We start from the raw sequence: 12,442 nt of genomic DNA on the forward strand, positions 1-12,442 counted from the left end.
CTACTGTGTAAGTTATCCCTTATTGACAGATTTGGTCCAACCATTGGGACTCCCAATGATGCCAAGGACGGAGCAGAGGTTGAGCATGTGCATCTCCCACCAATCATGCTCTGTGGGACGGTGTAAGGCCGGTTTCACACGTCAGTGGCTCCAGTACGTGAGGTGACAGTTTCCTCACGTACCGGAGACACTGACTCACTTAGACACATTAAAATCAATGTGTCTCTGCACATTCAGCGTGTTTTCACGGACCGTGTGTCGGTTTGAAAAACACGGAGACATGTCAGTGTTCGCTGGAGAGCACGTATTACACGGACCCATTAAAGTCAATGGGTCCGTGTAAAACACGTACCGCACACGGATGCTACAGTAAGCGCTGTTCCCCCAGCGTGGTGCTGAAGCCGCCATTCATTTCTTCTCTCCAGCAGCGTTCGCTGGAGAAGATATGAAAAATCTTTTTTTCTTTTTTGGCGTTTAAAAAAAAAGATCCCTGTCCCCAACCCCCTCCCACCCCCTGTGAGCCCCCTTGCTGTTAATAAAATACTTACCCGGCTCCCTCGCTGCTTCCTCTCCTCGCCGCAGCTTCTCCTGTATGAGCGGTCACGTGGTGCCGCCCATTACAGTGATGAATATGCGGCTCCACCTCCCATAGGGATGTGCTGTACTCATCAGTCTCCAGCAGTCCTGTGGAAAACGAATGGAGTGGTTGTGCACATGCTCCAATCTGACAGAGCTCTGCTGCAGGACCCCCAACGATCAATGTTGTATTTCCGATCGTACCTTCTATATTTGGTACAAGTGATTTAAAGCTCCTAGACCCCAACAAAGAATCCATAACCCAGTAACCCACCATGTGTTATTCATAATCCGGGGTAGAGGGGCTTTAAGGCGCCATGGCCTGGGTACGACTGCTTCCTTACCACCCCATGGAAAAGCATAGAAAGGAGAAGAGAAAACATTTCTGATACATTCAGTTCCCGCTATTTGCAAAGATATAAAAATTAATTAAAGAGGTCCAGTACTTGGACAACCCCTTCTTGATCTAAATGTTTGGAACCGATAAAATAAATAAAAAAACCTATACTCACCTCCTGTGCCGGTGCCGTCCCGGCGGTGTCAGCGCTCGCGGTCCCGAGACTCTCATGCTTTTGTTGTGACATGTGACCTCAATGCCCAATCAGCGCTAACGTCACTGTCCCTGCCTTTGGACAAATCAAACATGAAAAGGAAATTCGAGCTGCAGCAGCTTTCTCACTTCCTCTTCATTTCGACAGGAAGCGGGGACACAGACACCAGCGCTGATTGGGCACCGAGGTCACATGTCACAACAACAGCACGGGAGCCCCAGGAACGAGAGTGGCGACACCGCTGGAACGGCGCCAGCATGGAACGGTGGTATAAGCTTTATTATCTTATCAAGGCCAAGTGTGGGGTATGAGAAGAAATTGTCCAAGTAGTGAACAACTTGTTTAAGACTATTTTTGATAGCAGATCCTATATAATAAAAAAAAATGTAAATCCAACATAGCTATAATATACTGTACCTTCTCTATGACTGCAACATTGATAGTCTGTCCTGATCAATGCCAAGAGTCACACCTCAGCCAGTCTGATATTGTCAGCCTGTCCTTTAGGGTAGACTCAAACTAGTAGAATATATATATTATATATAATATTAAAAAAAAAAAAAAAAAAAAAAAAAAAAGAGAGAGACAGAGAGAGAGACGATTTCTTTTTCACTTGTCATCCGTGTGTGGCTGGCCTGGGCATTGTGGCCCTACATGGCCAGTGAAACATGGATGAATTCTGGATAAAAGGCCTTTCACATGGGGCAATGATCACGTTCTGCTCATCGAACAGAAGAAACCTGCTCACTATTTAGTGGAGGTAAATAGGATCCATGAAAAGTGAAGCGTAAGCAGTCGGTTCTCATCTCCAGTCTATGGGCGTTGTAGCGTTCTTATTAACATGGCTATCCCATGTAAAAGAACATTATAAAGATGCCAGGCAAAATTCTTTATCTGAGCTTAGTTCAATTTGTTAACATGCCAAGTCCATAGTTATAGCAACGCCCGGAATACGGGCATAGTCCTTGGCAGTAAGCTCAGTCACGGCTTTCCTGTAGTATTTTAGTGCCACAAGGGAACCAATAATTTTTGTACTGAGGGAAATGATCAGCAGTTCACAACACGGAGCTCCATGGTCACATCCTACGGCCTCATTCAGACGCCAGTGAGCCACATGCGTGTCCTGTGTTTTTCATGGGTAGAACATGCACCCATTACTATACTTTTACTATAAGTTCTTGTGAATGAGGCAAAATGTGCATTATCCTGTGCCAACCACACAGGGGAAACTGAGCTGTTTTTTGTGGTCCACTCGGAATTGAGCTGTTTTTTTTTTTCTTTTTTTCTATCCTGTGTCCTCTTGATTTTACGTTTAATGTCTTTTCTATCGACTTCAATCGTGATAATTTTCCATTTCTTGGAAAGGATGAGGCATTCGATGGAGATATGTGTCCACTTAATGATAGTCCCATTATTTTAGATATTTATCATCTCTTTTAGAATTTAGTGACATTTTTATGTTATTGGTTATATAAAAGATTTTGTGATATAAATGGCAGAAATGACCAACCTCTCATGGTTTATATTCATACATGATCGGACTAAGGACATAGCGTTACACCTCACGTCTATATTATCAGGACTTTGCAACACATCACCGGCAGTTACCATGATGCACAGCAATCAATAAACCAAGCACAGAACAAGCCTTTCAGGCCACTTACGAAGCCTCTAGAGTCTTTTATAACCTTTTAGCTCTTAACTACTAGACCTAAAATGCAAAGACATTTATCATTTCCACATATAGATTATTTAAAAATGTAGCCCCCCTGCCACAGAGGTCAGGATTTATTTAAGCTGGGTAGTTTTGGAGATTTCAATAAATAACAAAGTATTATAATTCAATTTATTGTTATATTTATGGTGACATTGACTCCTGATTGATCCGGACCTAGCCAGATTGCAGGATTTTGCTTATGTCTTGTCCTCTGGATTCTTTGCCTGAACTCTCGGCAGCGTTACTGATTACATTCCTATTTCATACTCAGCATACTGACTGTTCCCGGTCTTGACCCTTGGATCTGTTTCAGGTTATGTCTGTGACCAATCTATGACTATGCAGGGATTGCAACCTGGGGATCTTCCTACAGAAAATTCCATATCTCAGAGCAGTGGTTAAAAAGATTGCATGTCACTGATTAAAAAAAAGAAAAAAAAAGCAGATAGAAAATAAACTGTGCCCCTCGTTGGTCTTCATGCTTCCTGCATCTGCGCCACTGTGACCAATGACATTTTAGTGACTGACCTGGGGAATTTTCTACTCCCAATTGTATACTCTCTGGCAGTGGTTGTAGACACACACTGTAATATATATATATATATATATATATATATATATATATATATATATATATATATATATATATATATATATATACACACACCCCTCCGATGTCCCCACAGCAGTGTGATACATCACTGCTGTGACTAGTGATTGGCTGCAGTAGTCACATGCCCCATGGCCCATACAGTGACAATCAGTAAAGAGACCAGTTTCTCATTGAAAGAACTAGTTTCTTTTTTCCCCCCCCTTGATCCTCAACTCTTTGGAGGCTTTTCACCTAGCTAAGGGTTGTTTAAACACAAGATCCCGTTTTACAAGACTTTTACTTTTAATGGGGCAGTGCTAAAATATATATATCATTCAATTTCATCAGGTTTTGGTACCAAAACCGCAGAAAAACCCTGATACCTGCGTATTTGCAGCGTTTTGTGCACTACTCAATTAGTGTAAAACGCTGCAAAAACGCTGAAAGAAGCGACATGCTGCATTTTCCAAAAATCAAGCTCTTACGACAAAACAGTCAGGAAAAAAACCAAGGTGTTTCTATGAGATTTCTGAAATCTGGTACTGTGAAACACAGCTTAAAATGTGCATTAAAAAAAAAAAAACTAGGAAAAAATCCTGCAAAAACACAACATGTGAACATAGCCTAAAGGTACCGTCACACTAGACGATATCGCTAGCGATCCGTGACGTTGCAGCGTCCTCGCTAGCGATATCGTCCAGTGTGACAGGCAGCAGCAATCAGGCCCCTGCTGTGCTGTCGCTGGTCGGGGAAGAAAGTCCAGAACTTTATTTGGTCGCTGGACTCCCCGTAGACATCGCTGAATCGGCGTGTGTGACACCGATTGAGTGATGTCTTCACTGGTAACCAGGGTAAACATCGGGTAACTAAGCGCAGGGCCGCGCTTAGTAACCCGATGTTTACCCTGGTTACCATCCTAAAAGTAAAAAAAAAAAACACTACATACTTACCTACAGCCGTCTGTCCTCCAGCGCTGTGCTCTGCACTCCTCCTGTACTGGCTGTGAGCGTCGGTCAGCCGGAAAGCAGAGCGGTGACGTCACCGCTCTGCTTTCCGGCCGCTGTGCTCACACAGACAGTACAGGAGGAGTGCAGAGCACAGCGCTGGAGGACACCAGGGTAAACATCGGGTTACTAAGCGCGGCCCTGCGCTTAGTTACCCGATGTTTACCCTGGTTACAAGTGAAGACATCGCTTGATCGGTGTCACACACGCCGATCCAGCGATGTCCACGGGAGATCCAGCGACGAAATAAAGTTCTGGACTTTGTTCAGCGACCAACGATCTCCCAGCAGGGGCCTGATGTTTACCCTGGTTACCGGCATCGTTGGTCGCTGGAGAGCGGTCTGTGTGACAGCTCTCTTAGTGTTACGCAGGGAACAGACAACAGATATTAACAAGAACAAGAAACAGCAGCAGTCAGCACAAGCAATGAAATAAGTCAAAACCACACGAAGCTGCAACTATCAGACCAAGTAGTGAATTTTGCATTTCCTGTAAGTGGCGGAAAAGCTGAGCTGTGAATGAAATCAATATGCTTCTAAAATAAACTACCATGTGAGATAATGTATAGCTGCCCGTGCTCAATAATTAACAAGTTTATTAGTCATTGCTGACAGTTGTCGAGAAATACATCAGACAAGGGGATCAGCTCACGAAGACGCCTAAAGTCACACTGAAAACTAATCACAAAAAGGAAGATGCACAAATATTAGAATGCCAGAAAATGTCACTGTGCTCCAGAATCCTGTAAAACGATCTGTCGGGAACTAATGACAGATGTAATATCACCTAGGGTCTCCTACCTCCATCAATGAGGCCTCATTCAGACGTCTGAGTCTCGCGTACGAGTGCGGTCCATGGTTTCACAGATGCCACTCGTACCCGAGACAGTTTATGAGGTGATTCGCATGTCTGTGACCGTTCCTAGATCAGACGACTGTAAAATCTCGGGAGACATGTCTGATTTTGATAGGAGTTTCGGGTCCATGAAAAAACCTGACCTCCCTCAGATGCCATCATTTTCATGGACGGTCAACACAGGAGGGTGGATCTCATCGGCACCCCTGTCACGTGATTGTGATGGGTTGTCATGACTAGAGCTGAGCAAATATGTTTGTCTCCCTCCTTATTCGGCAAGTTATAGCACTTACCGAATAAGCTACAGCGGGATCCGGATATCTGGATTGCTCCCGATAATCAGCTGTTCGGCTCCGCAGCTGCATGTGTCACGGCTGTGTCACTGTCACAGCACATGCATGGAGAGCCTGTGTGTTATGAGAGACAGCCGCGACAAGCAGCTGCGGCGCCGAACAGGTGATTATCGGGAGCGCTCCAGGTATCCGGGTTCCCACTGCAGCTTATTTGGTAAGAGTTTATTCGGTAAGCGTGCCGAATAAGCAGGGATCCGAAAAAATTTGCTCAACTCTAGTCATGACAGCTGGGAATCTGCAGAAGACCCTCGTGCCTGACAGAGTGAATCTATGAACACTGGCTCATGGATGGAATTCATAGGAGACTGTGATTTTTGCCAAGCATAGCAGAGCTGATCAGATGGTCGCAGCTTCAAGTCTCCAAAGGCTATGTGCCCACAATCCAGAAGTAGCAGCACATTGGATGCAGAGTATGTTCGCTACGTCCAAAGCGCTGCCAGCTATTGAATGCAGGTAAATTTGCATCTGCTCACTGAACCGTGCGGATTCACCGCATTGAATAAAATCTATTGATTAAATTTCTGTTGCGAAGACTGGTCTCCACAAGAGAAATTGACATGCTGCGGTCCTGGGACACGCGCCACATGTCCTTCTCTGCGAGTGAGCCGCGGGCATCTTTGCACTCATAGCGGACATGGATATTTCTAGAAATCCCATCCACTATGCTGCAACATCTGGCTGCTGTCGGTTTGACATTGCATAAATACACATAATCAAACCCGCAGCAATTCCTGATCGTGGGTGCATACACTTTTTGTATCGCAGCATTCAGAAATGTCCGATCTATCAAAATATAAAGTAAATTAATTCGGGGCCCTAACTACAGGAAGAATAGTGAAGAATCCAGAGTATAGTGAAGCAGGGAGGTATTCAGGAGTGACACTTGAGACATACTGCAGCTTCGTCAATGTGAAGAGTGTTATCATCCAGCTTTGGCACCGTGGGAGTCACAACGGTCACAAATTAGGAAGTCTTATCAGTGTGCGCCAGCAGCGGCTTCCTCATCGGGTTCCACTATGACACACAGCCTATCCAGAAAATAGAAATATGGCAGCACACTAACTAGATGGTAGGGAAGCACATTGTGCAATGCCACACAGAAAATGAAAACATCAAATATTCCCATAAGCTTGTCGGCAGCTACCTGACACTTTGGACTAAAAAAAAAAAAAAAAGAGAGAACAAGACACAAGTGCATGTAACTGTATGTAGTAATGAAGGTTTAGCAGGAGAGTTTGGGATGAGATTGACATGGGGACTTTGTATATGACATGGCCATTGCTCCACCGCACCAAACAATGCCATAATGTAATGAAGAGAACCCTAAAGCTTCTGGCTTGGATCCAATGTTGCCTCTTGTGGGACTCTACCGGCTGCAATGCTACAACGCCTGCGAGCCCCTACAGATGGGCCACGTAGATCAGTACACGTGCTCCTACCCAGAATGGACAAGGAATACGACAGCACCACTGCCATCCATGTGTGATGGCGCTCCCAATGTGACTAATGTCCCTGTTTCCACCATACACACTGGGACCAGTGGAACAGGAAGAGAATTTTTTATTTTTGAGTGGAAGAGACAAGAGAATGGGCACAAGGGTATCCCAGAAACTCCATGCAGGAATTATTTCTGGTCTGAGTCAAACTCAAGTATCTAAAAGACAGGTCCATCAAGTGTCTTGGGGTATTCACTGACTTTTTTGTGTCAAAGTTCTTCCAAATGGCATAGGTACTTCATAAATTGTGCGCAAAAATAAAAAATGCTGTTATTCCTTGATCATTGATCTATTTTGTGACTTTCCATGGTAAAAAGTCATAAGTTTCACAAACATTGTACACCAATAAGTGGTATGTATAAAATCTGTCAGTGGGGGAGGGGGTGGCTGAAGGATATGTGTGCCAGATTTTGTGGCTTTATATAAAAGTCGCAATTGATGAGTCAGCTGAAAACATCTGGAAAAGCCACAGAAAAGAAATAGAAAATTAACTAAACAGACAACTTTAAAGTTGTTGTTGGGGACTTTAACTTTGTCCGATCCTTTGGACAAGTCATCAGTGTCTGATTGGTGGGGTGCGACACTCGGGACCTCCACAGATCAGCTGTTCCCAATGTCGGCAGCCAGAACTGCTCAGCTGCGGAGCTCTGTCGACAGAATAATGGCCGCAACCACAAACTGATGAAGTCCACAGTTGTGTTTAGCAGTTCTGGCTGCCGACACTGGGAATAGCTGATCGGCGGGGGGTGCCAGGGGTCCCACCCTCTCCAATCAGACACTGATGACTTATGCCAAGCATCGGCCATCAGTGTTATAGCCCCGGACAACAACTTTATAAAAAGGAGCAACTGGTTTACATTTTCTACAAATCAAAAAGTCAGTAATTGAGAGAGTTCACACCAAGAAGCCGGAGGGAAAGCAATAATGAAAAGGGTCCCCAGCGTTCATGAGGCGAAGGTCTGGCGGATTGTCACCTCATAGCTATACACGGAGGTGCACACCACACACGGGACGTACGCAGTGTGATGGAGCGTGCCACGGATCCGTACAGAAGCAGGACATCGGAGGGATGGGTGGTCAGAGGGTCATCACTATGGACACCATTACATCCCATACCAGCTGTAACGCGGCCATGTGCCCAGGACCTTACACTATACCAACCATGTAAAGAGTGAACGATCCGGGGTGTTCATCTGGGCACGGTGCCCCAGTACAGATGGGCGCCCCCCGTACAGTTCAGCTCCCCGATACAGATCGGCACCGCCAGTATAGTGCGGCGACCCCCAATGCAGAGCGATGCCCCAGGTACAGAGCAGCGGCCCCGCTACAGATCGGTGCCCCCGGTACAGAGCAGCGGCGCCAATACAGAGTGGCACCCCTGGTACAGAGCAGCACCCCCACTACAGAGAGGCACCCCCGGTACAGAGCAGCGCCACCATTACAGAGCGGCGGCCCCAGTACAGAGCGGCGCCCACGGTACAGAGCAGCACCCCAGATACAGAGCAGCAGCCCCGCTACAGAGCAGAACCCCTCGGTACAGAGCGGCACCCCCAGTACAGAGCAGCAGCCCCGCTACAGAGCGGAACCCCTCGGTACAGAGCGGCGGCCCCAATACAGAGCAGCACCCCCGGTACAGAGCAGCACCCCCGGTAAAGAGCGGCGGCCACGGGACAGAGCGGAACCCCTCGGTACAGAGCGGCGGCCCCAATACAGAGCAGCACCCCCGGTACAGAGCGGCGGCCACGGGACAGAGCGGAACCCCTCGGTACAGAGTGGCGGCCCCAATACAGAGCAGCGCCCCCGGTAAAGAGCGGCGGCCACGGGACAGAGCGGAACCCCTCGGTACAGAGTGGCGGCCCCAATACAGAGCAGCGCCCCCGGTACAGAGCGGCGGCCACGGGACAGAGCGGAACCCCTCGGTACAGAGTGGCGGCCCCAATACAGAGCAGCGCCCCCGGTAAAGAGCGGCGGCCACGGGACAGAGCGGAACCCCTCGGTACAGAGCGGCGGCCCCAATACAGAGCAGCGCCCCCGGTAAAGAGCGGCGGCCACGGGACAGAGCGGAACCCCTCGGTACAGAGCGGCGGCCCCAATACAGAGCAGCGCCCCCGGTAAAGAGCGGCGGCCACAGGACAGAGCGGAGCCCCTCGGTACAGAGCGGCGGCCCCAATACAGAGCGGCGCTCCTCAGAACATGGAAGAAGCGGTGCACGGCTTACAGCAAGTCCAGACCCCGCTTCCATCGCTCTCTGAGGGTATCAGATCAGTAATGAGGGGCACGGTGCTCAGCTGAACACTAGGTGGGCGACTCCTAGGTAAGAAAGTACCCTTTAAAGGGATGTAATTTGCAGAGACTGGTGATCCCTTTAACATGAAGTCATCAGTTGTGGCAGAAGCTCTGGCCCCCAGTATGGCCACTGAGAGCCCAGTGATCGCTGCACGCCATCCGCAGCCCCCCTGACATAGGAAGCAGGATGGCAGCTCTGGGCTTTCTTCCTGTCTGCCCTGCACTGGCATTAACCTATGGAGTGCTGGACACTGCAGCATGCCATCCACCCAGGACCATCACTGGCCGTGCACAGGGCTGCCAGCTGCAGATGCCACTCACCATACACCATGGCCCCGCCTGTCTCATGCAGAAACCTGAAGCGACGGTTCTTAAAGAGCCAGATGGTCAGGATCGTCAGGATGAGGAGAAAGTTGAAGACGAGCAGCTCCAGTGCCCCCTGATGCTGGAAGAGCTCCAGCGCCCTGGAGGAGCCCGATGCCCTGCTGTGCCCCATGTCCGCCCGCTGCTAGCGCTACTTTATAAAGAGCTCATCTGACATATAAGTGTCACATAGCGGCTGCACCCGAGGAGGGGCTACACGGCTGTATCACTGGCTCCGCCGCAGCGCTTCGCATGCTGGGAGTTGTAGTTTACAGCCCGCTGATTGCCGGCTCGTTATATAGCGGCTGTGGCTGCCCGAGGACTACAACGCCCACAGCTGAGGATGCTGCTCAGTGAGACGCCAGGTAGAGAGCGCCAAGGTGATGGTTCCCCGGCACACGGCCGCTGCTGTGTCACGGGCAGGGGCTGCTGCTACTGCCTGCAGCTCAGTGCTCAGAACTTCCACTACTTCTCGCCCTGCACTCGCTGTGGCGGGATCATTAACCCCTACTGCCCCGTTACACTTTCAGAACTCCCTTGTATACCAGGAGCCGTCATTTTTGTATAAGTTCAATCTTTTCCTCTAATTGTTCCACTCCTGGTTTTAGTTTACAAATTCTGAGGTAAAAATACTCAATATGTGAACGTGGCATTCAGCGTTTTTGCTGCAGAGTTCACTCCTACTAAAGAGTGAGAAAGAATCTGCACAAAAAACTCATAAGGCCATGTTCACACAGTGCGTTTTTTACTGCGGAACCGCAGCGGTATTGCCGCTGCGGTTCCGCAGCAGTTTTCCATGCAGGGTACATAACAATGTAACCCTATGGAAAACAGTCACTGCTGTGCACATGGTCCGTAATTTCGTTTAAAAAGCCGCGCAGAATAGCTGCGGCAAAAAAGAAGGAGCATGTCACTTCTTTTTCCTGAACCGCAGCGGTTCTGCACCCATAGACCTCCATTGTGAGGTCAAAATCGCAGTAAAACCCGCAGATCAAAAATATATCTGCGGGTTTTACTGCGATTTGATGTGCAGAACCGCTGCAGCAGGAAATGCGGGGGAGCGGGCGGAAGTGCGTGGGCGGAGTGTGGCTGCCCCCCCCCGTGCTCCGATCCCGCCCCCCCGTGCTCCGATGCCCCCCCCCCAGTGCTCCGATGCCCCCCCCGTGCCCTAATCTCCCCCCCTTATACTTACCCGGCGTCCCGGTGTCCGTCCGGCCGTCTTCTCCCTGGGCGCCGCCATCTTGCAAAATGGCGGGCGCATGCGCAGTGCGCCCGCCGAATCTGCCGGCCGGCAGATTCGCTCCAAAGTGCATTTTGATCACTGAGATATAACCTATCTCAGTGATCAAAATAAAAAAATAGTAAATGACACCCCCCCCCACTTTGTCACCCCCATTGGTAGGGACAATAAAAAAATTAAGATTTTTTTTTTTTTCACTAAGGTTAGAATAGGGGTAGGGTTAGGGGTAGGGTTAGGGGTAGGGTTAGGGGTAGGGGTAGGGTTAGGGGTAGGGTTAGGGTATTTTCAGCCATTTTAGCCCTAAAAAGCTTCCTAGGAAACACACAGTCTCTGCATAGAAAACTGCATAAAAAAAGGATAAAAAAACGCATCAAAAAACACATCAAAAAAGGACAAACAAAGGACCAAAAAAAGGACCTGCGTTTTCTGCCAAGAGCTGCAGTTTTTAAAAAAATCTTTCCTGAAAAAAAAAGGATGGAAATCCTGAACGTGTGAACATACCCTAAAGCCTATTTTCTGCAGCATTTTCCTTGTGAAGAGATGATGCGACATTTCTGCCCCACATACTTACCGTGTGCACATGGCCGTAGCTGACTTTTTGCGGACTCAGTGGGTTTTTCAGCATCAGTTTTTTTCTTTTCCTATTTTCCCTTCTCTTCTTCCAGGAGCAATAACGCCATTCACAAAATAACGCACTGGAAAATGGGAAAATATATCCCCAAGTGAAGTAGGGAGCTGAAAAATAAAGAAACGGAAACAGCGATTTTGCCTTTTTTTTTTTTTTTTTTTGGGGGGGGGACGATAAGGCTACATCTTTTACGATTCTGGTTTTGCAGTAAAATATACCAGGTAACATTGCTCTACGAGTTATGACCTTTATGGTGCTATCAATTGATATAGTTATTATTTAACTACTTACAAAAATAAACTTGCAAACAAAAAAAAATTGATTTCGGTCGACATATTCTAAAAGACATTTTTTTATTTTTTGGTCTATTGAGATGTAAATGGTTCACACTATGGCTAAATCACAACCCGCTAGTAGTGTGGCCGTCTGACTGCTCCCTAAGGCCGGTTTCACACGTCTTGATATTTCCGGTTCGGCATCAGTGCCACACGGACGGCCGCCGGGGAAGCGGCGCTACAGTAAGCGCTGTACCCCTGCGTGTGGTGCTGAAGCTGGCTGTCATCCCTTGAATGAATGAATGATACGCAGCAGGCACAGGCTCAGTAACTAGCGCTGACGTAACTGAGTCTGTGCTCGCTGCCGGCATGAACTATTGTGACCTCAGGACCACGAGAGAATGTAAGTGATGAGGCCACTGTGACAGAGCTTGAACTGCCATGACCTCATCACTTGCATTCTCCCACAGTCCTGAGGTCATGCCGGCGAGCGAGCGCAGACTCAG

General features: G+C 48.1%; 1 protein-coding gene across 1 annotated transcript in view; it reads right to left on the reverse strand.

Annotated features, from left to right (window-relative positions):
* SLC9A9 (solute carrier family 9 member A9) overlaps window positions 1-9,983 on the reverse strand; it is a 1,444,260-nt gene extending 1,434,277 nt beyond the window's left edge. Inside the window, exon 1 of the mRNA XM_069768082.1 lies at window positions 9,752-9,983. Coding sequence (XP_069624183.1) covers window positions 9,752-9,926 — 175 coding nt within the window. The 5' untranslated portion in view covers window positions 9,927-9,983. The remainder of the gene's footprint in view (window positions 1-9,751) is intronic.
* Between the last annotated feature and the right edge of the window lie 2,459 nt (window positions 9,984-12,442).

The sequence above is a fragment of the Ranitomeya imitator genome, chromosome 5 (assembly GCF_032444005.1).
Source record: "Ranitomeya imitator isolate aRanImi1 chromosome 5, aRanImi1.pri, whole genome shotgun sequence".
NCBI lineage: Eukaryota > Metazoa > Chordata > Amphibia > Anura > Dendrobatidae > Ranitomeya > Ranitomeya imitator.